Source organism: Capronia coronata (genome assembly GCF_000585585.1).
Source record: "Capronia coronata CBS 617.96 chromosome Unknown acBCG-supercont1.1, whole genome shotgun sequence".
In the NCBI taxonomy this organism is placed as follows: Eukaryota; Fungi; Ascomycota; class Eurotiomycetes; order Chaetothyriales; family Herpotrichiellaceae; genus Capronia; species Capronia coronata.
The window spans coordinates 1,815,304-1,833,830 of NW_006912893.1; the positions used below are offsets into that span (position 1 = coordinate 1,815,304).

At 52.3% G+C, this 18,527-nt stretch overlaps 6 protein-coding genes across 6 annotated transcripts; 3 read left to right on the forward strand and 3 right to left on the reverse strand.

The window, feature by feature from the left end:
* Positions 1-1,734: 1,734 nt before the first annotated feature.
* A1O1_00640 (uncharacterized protein) lies at positions 1,735-3,897 on the reverse strand (the record flags this gene model as incomplete). Its single annotated transcript, XM_007721557.1, has 5 exons — positions 1,735-2,317; positions 2,373-2,687; positions 2,751-2,828; positions 2,883-3,021; positions 3,069-3,897. 5 exons carry the CDS (start codon positions 3,895-3,897, stop codon positions 1,735-1,737), a joined length of 1,944 nt encoding a protein of 647 aa, XP_007719747.1.
* A 965-nt stretch (positions 3,898-4,862) lies between these two features.
* A1O1_00641 (uncharacterized protein) lies at positions 4,863-6,612 on the reverse strand (the record flags this gene model as incomplete). Its single annotated transcript, XM_007721558.1, has 8 exons — positions 4,863-4,874; positions 4,930-5,419; positions 5,487-5,590; positions 5,651-5,737; positions 5,799-5,935; positions 5,992-6,019; positions 6,078-6,350; positions 6,424-6,612. The coding sequence occupies 8 exons, from the start codon at positions 6,610-6,612 to the stop codon at positions 4,863-4,865; spliced, it is 1,320 nt and encodes a 439-aa protein (XP_007719748.1).
* Positions 6,613-7,642: 1,030 nt separating this feature from the next.
* On the forward strand, positions 7,643-8,763 carry A1O1_00642 (uncharacterized protein; the record flags this gene model as incomplete). The annotated part of the gene is made up of 4 exons (XM_007721559.1): positions 7,643-7,788; positions 7,850-7,913; positions 7,974-8,094; positions 8,153-8,763. The coding sequence occupies 4 exons, from the start codon at positions 7,643-7,645 to the stop codon at positions 8,761-8,763; spliced, it is 942 nt and encodes a 313-aa protein (XP_007719749.1).
* Positions 8,764-9,934: 1,171 nt separating this feature from the next.
* Positions 9,935-11,173, forward strand: A1O1_00643 (uncharacterized protein; the record flags this gene model as incomplete). Its single annotated transcript, XM_007721560.1, has 1 exon — positions 9,935-11,173. One exon carries the CDS (start codon positions 9,935-9,937, stop codon positions 11,171-11,173), a length of 1,239 nt encoding a protein of 412 aa, XP_007719750.1.
* Positions 11,174-12,059: 886 nt separating this feature from the next.
* On the forward strand, positions 12,060-13,039 carry A1O1_00644 (syntaxin 16; the record flags this gene model as incomplete). Its single annotated transcript, XM_007721561.1, has 2 exons — positions 12,060-12,474; positions 12,528-13,039. The coding sequence occupies 2 exons, from the start codon at positions 12,060-12,062 to the stop codon at positions 13,037-13,039; spliced, it is 927 nt and encodes a 308-aa protein (XP_007719751.1).
* A 1,237-nt stretch (positions 13,040-14,276) lies between these two features.
* A1O1_00645 (uncharacterized protein) lies at positions 14,277-17,933 on the reverse strand (the record flags this gene model as incomplete). Its single annotated transcript, XM_007721562.1, has 1 exon — positions 14,277-17,933. One exon carries the CDS (start codon positions 17,931-17,933, stop codon positions 14,277-14,279), a length of 3,657 nt encoding a protein of 1,218 aa, XP_007719752.1.
* Between the last annotated feature and the right edge of the window lie 594 nt (positions 17,934-18,527).

Here is an 18,527-nt window from a genome sequence, read left to right on the forward strand (position 1 = left end):
TTCAAGTTGGTAGTAGGTGGCAGACGCAGCGTCGCCCGTAACAGTCTAGAAGGCGTTAGATCAATAATAGCTAAGGTACCTTACCTACCTGTACCAACCTGTTAGCAGCCTAGGGGCCAAGGAGGCTCCTTAGGCGTCCTAGTCCTGCGCAGAGTACCTGTAAGGAAGTACTAGTAGTAAAGTATCCCCCGGGTTAATGTATGTCCGTATCCCGTCACCTCTCAAGTGCAACTCGCTCCCCCCGTTTCGGTTCGAGGTTGATGCCGCCCTGTTCAGCCGGGTGAGAAATCACCCGTGTCTTACCAGCCGTGGCGAGGCGCCGGGGCTAGGGCTATATTTGGGACGCCCGACCCCGTGATCTTGTCTCTTAGCTCGGTAGGTCACATCACTACTGATTGGCGTATATATTGGCCTATAGATTCGGCAACTAGGCCAGAGAGACCATCGAATCAGCCTGTTGATAGAAGCATAAAAGCAGCATCGACGTATCGACATTCTCGGCCTCGTATCCTCGTCGGCTTTGCCTCGCGGCGTGGACATCTAGCTCTGCTCACTGCTATATCAGTGGCGATCCTCCCTCGCTGCTTTCACCTTTGCTTGCACCGTCTAGGCTCTTCACGGCTGCTGTCTTCCCATCGGGCTCTCAGTCCCGGCTATAGCTCGCAAGGGCAGGGCACTTCTATACTGCGATGGAGTAAAGGCGTTGTGAAGGGTGTCGATCAGGCTGAGGTGTGTGTCTGGTACCAATCCCGTCATGACGTTCTTGTCAAACCACCCCATCTGGCTCGCGGATCGTTGTCGTGGATCCAATTCCATGAAGGCAGATCTACCTTAGGTATTTAGTAGTACACCAAGCGGACTAAGCTTCGCTCTATCCACGATCAACAGGCTGAGGGATAGGTCATCTCGGATGTATGCACTGCAGGGCGCGAGAGAAGTGGCACGACCGTCCGACAGTGCGATTCTGTGAAGGAAGGTCCGAGATATCGCTCCTCCCAAGGCGCCGGTGTGGCGGAGAGTCAACAGCCGGCCGCATTCCTCTACCTGTTATGGGCTATCAAAGGCGGTAATTTTTATTGGACTTTCCCCAACATGTTCTGGACCTTGTTGGCAGCTGGAATCTGCTTCTATATACCCATCGCGCACGAGGCGCACTTGGGGCTGATAGCGTTCTCCGTCTTCCTCTTCACCGCTTTCTACACCGTCGGGGAGGGATGTTGTGCTTTTGCATACTCGGCCGAGGTCTTCCCCATTACGCATGCTGAGGTTGGTATGTCGTGCAGTGGGCGGTGGCCACCAACAACTTCTGGGTGGCGGTCCTATCTCTTACCTTCCCGAGAATGTTGGCCGTGATGAGTTCTCTATAAGTTCATGATTATCGCTTTGTCAAGGCGTCATGGAATGAAGCCTGCTTCCATGGGGCGCTTTGAGATGGTGTCTCACCTCCATTTCGCTGCTGGATGTCGAGATAGGGAACGGAGTAGATTGCATAGGCCTTTGGTATTCTTGCCCTTCTGTCCTGAGTCAGGAAAGAAGTCAAACTCGGGGTGATCCATGTTTCATCGACCTAGATGTCTGGAAGTTGGAAGACATCAGTTTCTGTGGTTGACCAATCAGCCGTCCCTCACCGACATCCCAACGACTAGACGTCGTGGTTCTACAGTATAGGTAGGTTCCCAGACCCGCACAACAGTTCTAGAACTTCTCTCGATATCGAGCCCCCGTTGAGATGGGTCAGCGCAGAGCAGTGTTGAGTGGTTCCCCAAAGATTCTAATCATCTCATCCTCCGCAGTAGAAAATGTCTGGCCGTTGCCACCGCTCAATTCGGACCAAGTCCGGGCGTCGCTGTCTGTCAAGTCACCGTACTGCGTTTGAACCGGTGTAGGCTCTGCGTCCGAGCAAGGTGTTCTTGCTTCGCGTTGACTTGCCGATCGTGGCGCCGCGTTGTGGGATTTGCGGTGTTGATTCAAGCTACTGCGAAGCTTCCTCTCGGCTTCACCAGCAAGCTCCCAAGTTACAGACTGTTCGCTGAGAGCCAACAGGAGAAATGACAGGGCAGAGCGCTGAGGCTCGGATTGCCCATGGGGCACAGCGTCTCTGACAAGTAGCAGGAAGCTCGCAGATACCACGGCCCCGTAGACAAAGAGAAGGGGAGAATAGCGGAGACTGTGGTCTTTCCGGTAATGTCGCAGCAGTGCAACAATGTTCTCTGAGGACGACGTGCAGATCGCCCACGGACTATCCTCCCACGGGCCGTCCCTGGTGAGTTTGATGAAGTTTCGATTCATGCAGATGCGGACACTGTGAAATAGGATGCTATGCGCGCAGGTTAGATATAATCCATGTCATCCTGGGGGCGTAGTAGACAAACTGCAGCGTGCCGACATGCGGTTCAAGGATGGTATTCGCTGGCTTCCACCTATTCCACCGTAGCTCGTCTGGCAACGAAGCGGACCAGTGGCACAATGTCAAGTTGAGCTCGTCCAGAGTCGCCAGTCGTGCAAAGTCGTCGGGTTCGACTCTCAGCTTCGCAAGAGAGAAGATTCGCGAGAGCATATATTGTACAATCTTACTGAGCTGTACCAAATTCTTGAATGTCGCCACGAATTTCGGTGAAGACCTTGGCTCAGTGTCGGAATTGATCATGTTATGATGCACCAGCCACACATACAACTCGGGAGGATCTCTTTGAGGGCAGGAACATCAGTCAATGTGACTTCTTCAAGCAAAAGAAAAGATGCACACTCACGATAGCGGCTCAGTAGGCTCAACGTCGGCATCGCCCTCATGGAGGAAGGTTGGTCGGCCGAGGAACAAGCTTATGATCCTATACTGAACGATTATACACTGCGTTGCACAGCGATAGGGAGAGAGGACGGACTTGTCTGACATAAAGCAACCCCAAAAGATTCGTCTTCTAATCTCAATATCTTCATCCGAAGCAATCGAGAGATCTGAGGAAATCCAATATTTGGGGTCATATTGGAATCCTATATCTTGGCCCATGCGAAATGCCAATCCTGATTGATTAGCATGAGCACTGGCCACACTGAGAACTAGGGGCTACCTGAATAGAGCCACCCCTTTGAGTGGTTTCCTCGCCCGATGTTGTGAAAGGAGAGACATAAGAAGGCCTGGATGGTTGTGATATGAGGCCTATCAAGCCTGTGGTTCATCAAGATATCTTCTGCATGCATGTACAAAACATTGCTTTGAGCTTTGACGTCCTTGTCAGGGGACATGGTTGCGCCCAAAGCACACACGGCATATAGCAGCGGTAGAGACCAGTATCTCTCGTCTGGCACGTGTTGAAGATGCTCTCTGAGAAAGGCTTCGCGATAGATGAACATGAAGTGTGGATATTGCCAACGGAAGAATAGCGAGAGTGTTTCCCTGACCACCCCTTCGTTCAAGTCGAAAGGATGGTTCAACTCGAAGGCACGTGGCATCGGTGATGCTCTCTGCCCCGTTTCTGACTGTTCACTCGACAGAGCTCCTTGGTACATGCTTGTCGGGCCGTGAAATACTAGTGATCCTGCCGTCCGGTCAATTTGTGTCGTCAGTGAAAGAGCCGCTTCGGAGCGAGAACAAAGACTGATCAAGGACGATTGGAATTTCTGCGCACCCTGAGTGGTTGGTTGCAGGAAAGCTCTACCGCTACGCCATTCGGATCCCCCGATAGGATCCTGGAGCGCATCAATTCTAGGAAGCGACAAATGGTCTTCGAAAGTGAGACTCTGAAGCATGATTTCCTTCATCTCGGGCGGAGCAACCTTCAGGGCTTTGAGCGTGGATTCCAGCCAAGCGATTCGGTCCTCCATGGCCCTCGCATGCTCCTGAGGAATCGGGGTTCGTTTTTTGTCGACTTGGCGGAAGATACATGGTTGTCCGGCCATCTCGCAGTTCTTGCAGGGGTGGACTCGTGAGCATTTGATCTGCAGGATCAGTCAGATTGCTCAAAGGTTCCGCTGTTTACGCCATGCGAGGTGTTACCTTGCGGGCCTGACATCGGTTACAGCTTCAATACCGCCTACGTTAGCAAAGTCCGATGAAGGAGTGGAAAGGTTGCACGAACGAAATGCGTTTAGAAGGCTTCACGGACAATGCAAGCATTGAGTCTGCCATTGCCCCTTTCAAAAGTTGTACTTGACAATATCATCACTGGAAGGTAGCAACGCCAGAGAACGCTAGCTTTCTTTTCGGTTGTGCTGCTGCACCCGTGGCAGGAAATCCTTGTCGTGTCTTACGGATCGAGTAAGGAATACATAAGTTGTGAGACGGAGAGTGAGGGAGACGGGGGCGGCGGAGGCGGCGTACCTTGTAGTCAGGTAGATACGGGTTGCGAGTCAAGTGTTGGTTGCTCCCGTGCTCAATCATACGTTAGACACGACGTCAAGGGAACCGGCTTACGGCACCCTTGTTGTCAGGTAGTGGTGGCGAGGTAGGTACCTAGGTAGGTTAGGTTAGGTATATTGTGGAGTGATAGCCTTCCTAATTGGGACAAGGGACTAATGGTAGTGGGGGCCCTCAAGTAGACATCCCTCTTGTACTAGTAGTTAACTAGAATTTGACAAGCTATACTAGTATATACCTTATCACTCATAATTGTAACAATCCTGACATCGTGTACCGTACTTCTGAGAAATCCCGAGATAGTGGGCAATGGTCCGTGCTAGCCACAAAAGGACTTGAACCTACAGTACTTGAAACCCCCACCTTGGGACCCGTCCTTATCACCCCGGCGAAGGTGGGATAAGTTTTGTCCAAGTCTAGATACGTTGAATCTTCCCCAGGGGCATCTCGGAAACTCGAGTGATCTGGACAATAATGCGACTACAGTGTTGGTCTTGAAGCGATCTAATCACAGGACGTACTATCATACCATTAGCATAATGCCGCCCACTTCTGGTAATCAACAATGTACTTACTCGGAAGTTCTCATTTTTCAAGTCCGTGAGATCAAGTAGGCCGTCTTCATCCGGGTTTGCGAGATGTTTTCCCTCCCTGGCAAACGCCTGATCCCTGGTGCGGTTTCGCCAGTACAGGAGTGCAAGAATGCCCGCAATGAGCACGAATTGGACCGCGACACAGAAGAACATCATGCCCCACCCGAGCGGGTATGCAGGCGCCTGGCGGGACAAGAAGAAGAACGGGCCCAGAAAATTCCCAAGGCAGTATCCCATGAAATGGATGGCACTGGTGGTGGTTTTCTTGGTGTGGCCAGCTGTGTTGCCAATCAACACGCTCATGCTGAGGGTCCAGGTGGCTGTATACGTATACGCAATCCAGAGGCAAGCGGCGCGACCCCATCGATGAGATTCATGGAGGATATGAATGCCGATGATACCGGCGAGAAAGGGGACCAGGAAAATCATCATCGTGATACACCGCAGATTTGGTCTGGACGACGCAATGAACCTGAAGAGTTTTTAGAATCAGCGCCCTCAAAAATGGCTGGTGACCTCTGATATGACGTGATACTTACGTGCCAGTCAACACGGCAATGAATTGGACCGCGCCGGTAGGCATCCCAATCAATGTGGTTTGAAGTTGATTAAATCCCATTTGCTTGATTATGAGTCCAGAAAACTAATCCCGTCCTGTCAGTAAGAAGTGAGACTGTGAGAGGTGTGCAGGATTTGTGCTCACTGTGGTCAGGCCACCATTGGGACAGTTGCTTGCGATAGCAAAGGCAAAAAGTAGCCAAGTCTTAGCATCTTTCAGCGTCTCGATAAACTGGATTGAGATAAGTCAGATTCGAGCCAGGGTTGACGATCATGGTCGAGAGGTGGCTAACCTGATCTTTCTTGAACTGACGATTCTCGATGCCAGTTCTGTTGTCCTTGACTTGATCAATCACACAGGCTCTTTCGGCCTCTGTCAAGAAAGTTGCCGTAAATGGGGAGGCTGGCAAACAGAACCAGAGGACAAAGCCTAGCTCCTCGTCAGCTCGCCGCCAGTCTGTCAAGAAGGACTCGGATCAAACCTACTCCACAGGACTGTGAAGGCTCCGAAAAGCTGCGACACCCAAGATCAGCCAAAGGTCTCTGTTAAGAAAGACGATGAGGACTCATACCAGGAAGATGAATCTCCAACTAGCGATCGAAGCATGAATATGGCCAATTCCAAAGCTTGCAATACCAGCCAGAATGTAGGCTAGTCCTCCACAAGCGTTCCAAATACCAAGTTTGAAAGGTTGATCGGCTCTCTTGTACCACATGGCGCACAGCAAGATAGCTGCAGGGTTGGTCGTGCATTCAAACACCCCCAGAAAGGTTCGCACAGCTGCAAGACTTGCAAAGTTGTCGCAGGCTGCATGGCACATCAAGACCAATCCCCACATGAAGACCTAGCACGCCGTGTTAGAGCAGATGGCGATGCCAAACACGCCATTGGTGCAGTGCCGCAGACACCAAACTTACCGTCAGCGATAGGTACTTGGCTATTGGGAGCTTCTGGAGAAGCAGGTTCGTAGGATATTCCCATGCAAAGTAGCCCACGTAGAAGATCGCCCCAAGCCAAGAATATTGGGAGCCGTGGAGATGGGTGTCTTCTCGCAAGTCGAAGACGGCTGCATAGCTCAGAGTCGTCTTATCCACACTCACGAGCATGAAGGTACCAGCCCTTGATTTTGTCAGATCGAGGTTGGGCACCAGCTGAGCTGTCAGGTTTCAACTTACAGGAATGGGAGAAGATGCAAATCGACTTTCCATTGCAGTCTTCGCAGGTTGACAGGCTCATGGCTAGCGTCGGATGCCTCGACAACGTTCTCGCGAGCAGCATAAATGCCAGGCTCAGATACTGCTTTCTCTTTCAACTCAGACATGTCTTTGAATCTCGTCGAATGTGGTAGTCGCCTTTGAAAAAAAGAATTCTCTGTGGTTGTAACCAGATACGACAACGATCAAGTGCCCCAACTAAGTCCATCTTTATACTGCAATGGAGTTGTGGATAGGAGTTATGATTAGGAGTTGTAATCGTGATGCCCGGGCCTGGACATCCTAGACGGACTTGCAACTCCGGGCCAAATGCCCCATACTTCGCTTATCAGACCGGACTAGGAGTTGCAACTCCTAGTAGAGCCGTATCCGTCTCGACCGGAGACTCTGATTAGCCTTTGTTCTTATCTGGCCCGCATCGTGACACGGGTGAGTACAAACGTTTTCGATGGCTAACCCATGTTCGGAAAGGAGTGGATTTGCTTGAGGATTTGCCTCGACCACATAAGTTGATTTCACTGCATCTTCAATATTAAGGTCGACGCAATTCTTTCTCCCCAAGAGGTGTGAACTGTGAAAAATGCATTTGTTTGAGAAGCTAGATATCGACGAGCGTGTCAAGCGCGTCTTACGCCAGACACCCCTGTTCGATGGCCATAACGATCTTCCCCAACAGCCGCGCGCTATATTCCATGGGAAAATCCACAGCAATCCCAAATTCGATCTTCAGAAGGGGTTCAGCAGAGGAATGACCGATATTCCTCGGCTACGAGAAGGCAAGTGCTCTGTGGATGCTCACCATTGCCTAGGTGTACCATACTGACGGTGTTCGTGGCCAGGTGCCGTAGGTGCACAGTTTTGGTCTGTTTGCGTTCCATGCCTTCGTTCCGCCGAGAACTTCTCAACGCCCGAGTACTGCGATATGGCGCGAGATGCGATCGAACAGATCGACCTCACGACGAGACTTGTTCAATCCTATCCCGACGACTTCGAACTGGCTTATGAGCCGTCCGACGTGGCTCGTATCTATTCTGAGGGAAAGATCGCAAGCTCCATTGGGATTGAAGGGTGAGACCGATCGATTAGCTCACGCCCTTCAGAATTTCGCACTCACACATTGTGAGCGCAGGCTTCATATGGCAGGAAACTCGATCGGCATCATCCGAGCGTTCTACACCTTGGGAGTTAGATATGTAAGTCGTTCACCCTTGCCCCAGCTCCGTACTGAAGCTGTGGGGTACTGATGAATGCAGTGCACCCTGACTCATTTGTCGAACAATGCGTTTGCCGATTCTTCCACCTCGAAAGTTGGTCCTGTGCATGGTGGCTTGTCGGCGCTAGGGAGGTCTGCTATCAAGGAGATGAACCGAATTGGTAGGCAATGCCCCGTAATGTGATGTGACGAAAAGGAAAGCGTTGCTAATGGTGTTAGGAATGATCATTGATCTCTCCCATGTTTCCCGCGATTGTGCGATCCAGTCGCTCAACCTGTCCAGAGCTCCCGTCATGTTCTCGCACAGTAATGCTCTGGCGTTATGGGATCACGCTCGGAATGTTCCCGATGAAGTCCTCGACCTTGTCCCCGCGAATGGTGGCATAGTCATGGTGACATTTGTGCCCAAGTTCGTCGCGGCCAAGGTTAAGTTGTCTTCTATCGCACATATTGTGGACCATATCTTTTACATCGCTAATCGCATTGGCTGGGACCATGTTGGCATTGGTTCTGACTTTGATGGTATCGCGTCTGTCGTGCCTGGACTGGAAGACGTCTCGTGTTACCCTCGACTACTAGAAGCAATCTTGGATAGAGGAGCTACTGAGGAGCAGCTTGCCAAGGTATGCGGACGGAACATGATCCGAGTTTGGGAAGGTGTGGTCGCGACACGAAATCGTATGGCGGCGGAAGGTGTTGAACCAGTCGAAGACGTATGGGAGGGCCGCCACTGGTGGAGATACGACGGCTTCTTCCAGATGCTGGACCCAGACCCAGAAGACAAACTTGGGTACGACTGGTATGGTGTTCCAAAGCCAAGTGACGACTGACGAGAGGCACAAAGCCTGAGTGTAAATGAGGTGGAAAGACGGCCAATGCAAATTTGATACTCGGCGAGCCTGATTCAGCTTGCAAGGATCGTTGTAAGGAACACCGAACCTGTAAGCTTCAACTTGTCTTGGTATTTGCATTGGTCTCCGCACTGCACCCGGTTATAATCTGTATGACCCCTTGAAGTACCATATCGTATGAGTTTCCCTACTGAGCCATTTGCTGTGAACCCTTATCAGGGGTTCAGAATCATGCCCGATGCGTTTTCCGAGACCGGCGATAAATCTAGGTGAGTATACACGGTGTGTCGCTACTCAGTCAGCCCGTTTCAGGAAAGGCTCTACGTCGATAGCTCCAGGTATCTACAGCTCCAGATTCTTACAGCCTCGGTGAGAAGTGATACACTGGGAAATCCCTCATCTAACGGGTAGGTATCACGGATTGACCAATCAGAGCGATGGGGGCCTGGCACCACTTGCAATACCTACTTAGGTAGGCTTGCTAGGCAGCTAGATACCTATAGTAGTCTTAGCATTATACAGGTATAGTAGGTACCTACCCCGCACGAGGCTGTGGGCCTGTACGGTTATATGCGCATCGAGCACATCAACACTCTCACAGATTCTCTGTACTAGGAATTTATATCATAATTGCATCCCAACTGTTAATTCAATCCTGTTCAGGCTGCGCCGTGATACTAGGTATATTCAAGTGTTGAACGTCTATCTCGTAAGTTCAGCCGGTTCTTTCTTTCCTGCTAATGCCCGTATGACTGAAAGACTCTACAGGTCCACAGCGGCTTGATCAGACGTTGAGACGGAGTTGCAAGTCCGTTCTTGAGCTCCGATAACAGGGCGCCATACTCGAGGGTTCACCACCTAGCGGCTAGCTCAACAGCAATCGATGTATTGCTCAAGAGATCATGCGCCAGCTGTCAACTGATATGACTGCGTGATGGTCTTTTTCTGTGAGCATTCCGAGAGCCCGTGGTAGTCTCGAGCTCTAGCGGACTTTCAACTCCGTTGATAAGATAGGAGGATCTTGTGCTGGTGAGATATATAGCCTACCACCCGAAGTAATTGAGATATCGCAGCCCCTCGCTCAAGTATATGTTCGACAGTGCCCCTTGATTACTTTTTTCTCGGTGACTACATTTCCGAAGTCAACGTTATGGTTGGGTTAGTCGTCAGTGACGGAAAGGCGGCTTTCACAAACGTCTTGTTTCAATCCTCATCGAAATACGATGTCTCACGGTATCGCGACCTGGTGCCTGTGGTGCAGAAGCCAGGTGTCACCTATCTCAACGCCTCCTTCCAACCTCCAATGAACAAAGTGATCCGTGAAGCAATAGACATTTTTGCGGACCAGGCGGTGTCAGAAGTGCATCCAAAGCCTCAATGGCAAGCAACAACGGAAGCAACGCGAGAGCTTCTAGGCAAATACCTCAACGTGGCCTCGGACTCGCTCGCCTTCACAAGAGACACCACCGAGGGTCTCAATCTCTTTCAACGCTCGGTCAAGTGGGTGCCCGGAGACAACGTTGTTCTTCTCGACGTCGAGCATCCCAACCATGCATATGGCTGGCTGGCATTGCAGGAACAAGGCCTCGAAGTGCGGATGGTTGACACGACAGGACAAGAGCTCTACGCCGACGCCTCAACTTTCGAGCCTCTGGTTGACGACCGAACACGCGCAATTGGGTTGTCCTCAGTCATGTTCCACTCCGGACAGCTGAATGGTGTCAAAGATATCTGCGACCGTTTCCGTACCCGCAACATTCATGTTCTGGTGGACTTGACCCAGCACGTCGGCGTGATGCCAATTGATCTCGTCGATCTCGGTGTCTCTGCTGCTGCGTTTGGCTGCCACAAGGGCCTTGCTGCACCTACCGGTCTGGGAGTGCTCTACATTGAGCCAGAGACACTGCCTTTATTGCGGCCGACTCCACCCATCGTCGGCGCGGGCGCCATCTCGAATCTCTCCAGCTCCTTGCTTGCATCGCCCGATGTTCAATATCACTCCACGACTCGCCGTTACGAGCATCTCAACATTTCGCTGATATCGGTCCAAGCCCTAAACGCATATCTGACATTCCTCCTTTCAGACGTGGGCATGGCGAACCTTGAACATCATCTGAGAGCCTTGGGCCGTACCCTGGCACTGGAGATGGAGAAGCTCGGTGTCAAGGTTGTCGGCTCGCGGTCAGCGGATCGACGAGCGCCACATTTGTACATTCTGGACCTGTTGGATTCAAGATGGCAAGCACACTTCAAGGAGGCAGGGATCATGGTATCGCATTATAGACTTGGAGTCAGGGTTTCATTTGGGTTTTACAATACCACTGCAGATGTCATGTCGCTGGTGCGTGTGATCGAAAAGGGGCTCGTTGCAGGCATTCCAGCATGCTAGTTTTTGGTACAATTGAATCATCATATTTGCATTGGAGGTTTTCTGTTCGTGTTGAACCTGAGGCCATATAATCGTGTTGAAAGGGATGCACCTAGGACGAGACGCATTTTGTATTATGAATGAGATTACGGTGCTTGCGTACCTAGGCAGCTAGGTCAAGGTAGTTATATACTATCACCGACCATAGATCAGCGTCGGAGTATGGAACTTGAAGCTGACAGTATTTCGACCCTATGACCGGTGAGTCGAGGGTAATAGAATATACCTAAGGGCGGCATCACCGTATTGCCCAATTGGGGTGCGCGGTCAAACTAAACCTGGAACCTTGGCGCTCTTTATCGTGTACTAGGAGTACTAGTGTTCACTAGTACTACCTAATATTCCGTACTCCGTAAGGTACATCAGGTAGCTAAACACTCCTCAAGATACAACAACATCTACGTTAGCCAAGGCCAAACTTGACACTCTGTGATGCCTGTCGCGCAAACAGTTGTCAATGTCCCCCAAAGAGGACAGCTCTCCGATTGACGCAGACATCAATTCACACCTCTCGTGTTCTGTCCAGTGTCCTACTAGTAGATGTTGATACTTGTGCCAACTATCGCACCATCAGCATGCGAACCACTGTGACCGTGAATCATCCCCATCCTACCGGCGGCTCATGTACATGAGGCTTTGCACTCCACCACCTCGAAGATGTGGAGAGACCGAACAAATCTGTAAACAATACCCATGTCACAGAAACCACCGACGGTCACTTGCTCACTGTTTGTCTAGCTACATCTCCTATCGCCAGTCATACGCGCATCATCCAACGAAAAGGTCCAGATATCCAGGTGGCTCCAATGGCTTCGCAGATCAAGGCTCCGAAGAGACCAGAGGTCTCATGTCGGCCGGCGCATACGACAACGATGGAGACGCCGTCATAGAGATGGACCTCCTCCCGCCGCGCTGGATCGATGTGCAAGAGGAGGTTGACGATACTCTCAAAGACATCACTCTCAAAGGTGCCAAACTCGACAAGCTCCACGCGAAACATGTCCTGCCAGGCTTCGACGACGAGTCGGTGAAACTGCAAGAAGAGCGAGAGATTGAACAATTGACGCAGGAAATCACCAGAGGGTTTCAAGAGTGCCAGAAGGCCATCAAGCGTATCAACACCATGGTCAAGGAAGCCAAGCAGACGGGCAACCTACAGAAAGGCGAGGAGACGATGGCGCAGAACATGCAAGTCGCGCTGGCCTCCAGAGTGCAGGAAGTAAGCGCTACATTCAGGAAAAAGCAGAGTACATATCTGAACAGTGAGTTTCGTGTCGGCTACAGCGGTCAGACTGGGTTACTGATCTGGGAGCAGAACTTCGAGCGCTCGGCGGGTTCGAGTCACCGATAGGAAGATCTTCCACCCCCGTGCAGAATCCATATTCGGATCCTGCCTTGATGGAATCCGACGCCGACAAGAGTTTCAGTCAATCGACGCTCCAGCAGTCAGCGCAGAAGCGACACCGCTCCAATGACACCGCCATTGCGCAACGAGAACAAGAGATCAACGATATCGCACGAGGCATTATCGAACTGGCTGACATCTTCCGCGACCTTCAATCCATGGTCATTGATCAGGGCACCATGCTTGACCGGATCGACTACAACGTCGAGCGTATGGTTACAGATGTGAAAGGAGCCGAAAAAGAGCTCACCGTTGCCACAAACTACCAGCGCCGCAACACGAAGCGGAAGATCTTGTTACTGCTGCTTCTGCTGGTGGTCGGCATGTTCATCCTACTTTTGGTGAAACCTAAAAGGAGATCTCAACCGGCACCGCCCAGCTCTCCTGTCGCGCCAGCGCCAGCGCCAGGAAGTCCTCCATAATCGAGACCAAGTGAACATCATGAACACATCCACCGACTCATGCACTCAGCTTGCCGGACCGACCTGGTAGATTGAGAGCGACCCCGATTCAGGATGTCGGTGTTGGAACTCCCCGGACCGAAGCTTCACTAGCCAACCGGCCGGAACAATGTCAGTGATCTGCACACAACCCGGGGCCCGCGCCAGCATCCTCATGCCGGCCTCCTGCCCATCGCCGGAACCTCCTCTTGTGCGAGACAAGACACGAGTCGCGAAGCAGAACTCCGTTGTCCTAAGCTCTCGAACCGCTCGATGGGTGTTTCTACGTCAACGACAGACACCACGTGACAAGACAGCGTCCACACTCTTCAAGAATAGAGGTGAAAGACAAGGCCCAAGTCGTCTCCTATCAGAATCCAATACAGGCGTTGCCGGAATGGCCGTAGGTAGACTTCTACCGTCCCGATTTGAATGTCCAGCTGACCGCGCTGCCGGACAGAATCGTCGAAAGGGCTATTAATGGGCCCAATACACATGTCCACAACCACATCCAGTTTGTTTTATATGGAACCGTCACCGAAGAAAGAGCAATCGCGGACTGATTACTCTCAACTCAGACCACAAAGCTTCTGGGTTTCGAGGGTACAGCTTGAGGAATAGCGACCGGATGGTCCGATAACAAACAACACTGAGACGATTTTATCCTAGGAAGAATGGAAGGTTCTGAGCCTGAATCCCATCCCGTAGCCATGTTGTGCTCGATATCTTCTTTGTACACTGCCCATTGGCGATGCCCGTACAAACCAGTTCTGAACATGAACAAAGATATATTGCGAATCGTCTTTTGTACTAGGGGTCTTGGAAGAATAGAGACCACCAAGGCTGCATCAGCCGCTAGCGCGCTCGTCGGACCTGGAGATACCATGGCCAGTAACAGCTTCTCCTGTACTACGAGGGCGTACCCAGATAGCTAGCTCTGAAGCACCTTGAAATGATTGATTCAAAAACCAAGCAGGAACAAAGTCCATTCAACGGTCACCACACATGTAGTCCTAGTACTATCGACTGTCGAAGATGGCAACAGACTACAGGCTACAGGGACCAAGGCAGCTCATGTGGATATAGGTTCTGGGCAGAGAACAAGCAAATGCCAACGAATACAGAGTACAACGGGGATATATTTGATCAATGGCTAATGCCAACACCAACATCGACACAACCGCCATCGCCATCACCAATGCCAACGCCAACATCGATGTCACGAAACGCCACCGGCCATGACGAGTTGTCTGACGCCCACGACGCCTTTTCGTTTCATGGTATTCGAGGTCGAATTCGAGACTTTCACTGTGCTTCCGTTGGTGGTACTGGTGTTAGTGTTAGTGTTTGTGTTTGTGTTCGTGACAGCAGCTCCAGCTCCAGCTCCATTCTCGCAAGGATCATCCACAGTCTTATCGATTTTCAGATTCCTCAACTTGGCAGCGACATCTCCGTCAACCACACCCGGCGCAAGTCCTCTTGCTTGGTCCTGTTGCCCCTTCTTGTTTGTGCCGTCACGACACACCTCTCCTTGGAGACCAGGGACAGGCAACTCGACGGTCCTGGCGCCCAGACGGCCTCGGATATCCTCGAACAGAACCTCCATGGGCGCAATATACGCGGTCTTGCTCTTGTCGCCCCAGGCGAGGACGTGGCCGCACAGACCTCCCGTGAGAGGATCATAGACCCAGGCGCCGCTGTCGCCGGGGATGCCGAAGCCGCCCTCGACGCACCACGACGTGGAGAAGGACTGGCGGCCGTGCATCTTGACCAGAGCCATGGCTTGCGAGATGCGGCCCTTTTTAAAGCCGGACGAGCGTCCGCGGCAGTGGACTTGTAAGCCGGATAACTTGGAGAGGGGGGTCACGGTGGTGAGAATCGGGGCAGAAGAGTGACCTTGTGGCGAAGGACTTTGACTCTGAGGATTTGAAGGCTTCGACATTACACAACCGTCTCCAAGGATCTCGTTCTCAGTCCGCAACCGATCGCGGTTGACTCGGATTAAAGCCCAGTCGACTTCGTGTTTCATGTCGCCTCGGATGACGCGGCGGATACCGCTGCTGGCAAAGACGTAGCCGAATGTATGGCTGGCGAGATGGTCGTCGTCTCGGTCTTCCTCGGTGGGAAAGAAGTCGTCGTCCACGTCGTCAATGGCCGGCTGTGTCACGGTGAAATCGTCGTCCGAGAAGGGCGCGACACCGATCCTGTCGCCTATGGAAGCCGCGTCGTCGACGTCGTCGGACGAGGAGGAAGAAGCGTCGTCATCGTCGGACGAGGAGGATCCGCCGTCCTCATCGAGTTCGGGCGGCGAATCCTCCAGAAACCAAAACTCGTTCCCGTCCGCATCCATGATCGCGTAGTCTGGGCGGATGGTGCTGGCGTCGCTCCCGTCGTCGTCACTGCCACTACCGTCGAACTCGTCGTCGGAGATTTCAAAGTCGGATAACCGCGAGGCCGAGGAAAGGTCTCCGTCTGACGACTGCATGAAGCGCACGTCAGCAGCAGCGTCGAATTGACCGGGCATGCTGCGAGGGGCTGCCGATCTTCGTGGTTGTTCCTGGCCGATGACCTCGCATTCCCCTTCTTCATCGTCGCTCGGCACATCGAGCATGTGATGCACCGTCATCCCGAAGGCTTCGCCATCCACGAGGATGGTTCCACCGAAGGACACTGGAGGCAGGTGTTCGCTGTCTTTGAAAGCCCCAATGCTGGCTCCACTGGAAGGACGTTCCTGGTATTTCTGTTCGCGTGGTTTTCGCGCCACCGCTCGGCGGCTTTTGCTGGTCGAGCTGTATCCCGAACGTCTGGGCTTTCTTTTCTTCCCGCTTCTCCTGACTTCCCCGTTGAGGATGACGACACCCCAGCCCTTCTTGGGTCGGAACCGCTTTCTCAGCACGTCGCGCACCTTGTTGATTTGCGCGCACTGTACACAGATGGTTGTCTTTGCGTTCTCAGGAGTAGGACCGAACATCATCAAGCTGAGGCTGCAGGACTCAGGCGAATCTTTCAGTGCGGTCTCTAGAATCTTGCCCAGCTTCGGCATCACTAAAGTGTTCCACCTGTCCAAATCTTCTTGAGGAATATCGACCTCTGGCCATTTCCTTAACGGCGCTTCTACGGTCCGATTTCGCTGCTGCTGGATCGCGTCAGCCTTGCGTTTCGAGTTTGCCCTTTTGGGCAGTTCCGGCTTGATCGCAACGTCCTCCGGCAGTGCCATTTGGGAGTTTCCAGCAGCCTTTTCTTCCGCCTTGCACATCTGCTCGATGATCAGAAGTTCAAAGACTTCAATGTCGGAGACTGGGGGCGGTCCTTCCTCGTCCAACGCACAGCATTGCTGGAGATCCTTCACCACTTGTAGCATAAATGCCCCGGCGTCCTCATAATTATTTCTGAACTGCAGCTCAGCAGGCGCTTGCAGACATTTCTGAACAAGGCGCATGTACTTGGTGCCACATTTGGGAGCGAGCTTATGAGAGTAGATCTGCTGGACTCTATTCATGAAGATCTTGCGATCATACTTCGGCTTCCACAGTTTCGAAAGAGGGATCCAGAGCCCGATCTCCAGCAGTAACAAGCCTAAGCTGTAGATGTCATAAGCCGGGACGATTTCGGAAGCATGGATGTCATGGTTGGGGTGGCGGTAGATCTGCGCAGCAAACGGCTCCTCTGCTTGGGATCTTGAAAGAAAGTCCTGACATGATTGCAACAGGTAAGGCGATCTCAACTCCTTGGGCAGGTTTGAACGATGCATGTTCTCGCTCGATCCAATGAGGAGGATGTTGCTGCTGTTGACATATTGATGTGTTTCGCCGTGGGAGAAGTAGCCCATGACTGAAAGCGCTAGATTGTATGCCAGCCGGAACCTGTCTTCCAAGGCCGGCTGTGATGCTTCCTGGTTATTGCTGGCGGCGATCAACGACCCTAACGTCCGGTGCTGTTGCAGACTACTGTGGTCATGTCCATCGGGCAGCGCGTAAACCATGGCATAGCGTGGTCCGTTGGGGTCGACGGTGAAACCCAGGAGCCGAAGATGGCCGCACCAGGAGAGGGACCGGTTTTTGCAAAGCTTTTCGCCGAGCTCGTGAACCTCAAACACATCGTCGGCACTTCCAACCACATACAGGGGAAAGTCGGCTGAGAGGTGGTCAACCAGGACATGCTGACCAGCGGTGCGATAGTAGGCGATCGATCTCTCAGACCTGGACGGGACCGAACCTTCGCCAGGGTCATAGGGCGGCGGATCAGCCGCTTGGTGCGAATAGGAGCTGAACTCGAGGCTGGCAAAGTCGATATGGAGCGGGTGGTCGGACAAGTGGCCATACTCGGTCCTGTCCGAAGAGTCGTGGGCATGCTTCATCCGTTTCGTGTCGCCCTTCTCGTCGGCCATCCTCGACTCCTCCAGGCTATAGAGCAGATCGATGCAAGAGGTCAACTGGTCGAGTAAGGCTCTCGCGGTTTTGACCTCGTATGTCGTCCAGTCCTTGCGCGGTGCAACGGGACTAGACCCCGGTCCTCGCATAGACTTTGCCGCCTGCTTCATCTCGTACCTTTCGGGGTGTTCGAGTCGACCACTTTCCTCGAGAAGACGCTTGATCTCGGACATGACGCTGGCCACCACCTCGCCCAGTCCAGCCTGGTCGATCTTCTTGTCGATGTCGACATCGCCCTGGCCCGAATAAGGAGCGCCAACATCGGTCCAATGCATGCCCCATGCCAGCAATCTATCCTGCTGAATCTGAAAATCCCGCCTCAGGTCGCGCACCTCCGGCAAGTCGGTAACATTGGCATTGTTGGCCTTTGCACTTTCGTAGGACTGCTTCGTATCGGAGTACAGTTTGGATAGGCGCTGAAGATAGGTGCCACGTCGTTGAAACATGATGAATGATGGCCAGTCAGCGGAGTCTGAATGATTGATTTATCGCCGGATGGTTTCCTTCATGGCGAGTCGATGTGGCATAGGACAGTTCGTTGAAATTGGCGCGCCTTGCATTGCATTTGTGTCGGATCAAGTTCTTGATCATGCATAGAGGCACAAGAGAGAACGCGACAATCATGTGAGGTGGTGGAGGGATTGATGGGTGATGGTTGACAAGTGATAAGTGACAGGCTGCACTGCGTATATCGGGCGCGGCGAGAAATCCTGCTGCCTGTTCGGTTCATTATTATTCGACGAACCGCACTCGGGCTCGCATCGCCACATCTGATGTGGCACCCTTACTTAGTAGTGTTACTATTATTATTATAATTAGAGAAGCCTAAAAGGCCCCGGACTGAATGAAATGCGGATGCCTGGAGTTCAGGTGAAGTGCCAGTGGACGATGCAGTGCCATCCATACAATCAATGTCTTTCTTTATGCTGCTGCCTCCGGAGGCCATATGTCTCTCTAACCGAGGTACATCCCCTACAGTGGTATCCTGCAAAATCTGCATAGATGATGAAGGTGCTTTTGTCAGGTATATAAGTCTCATC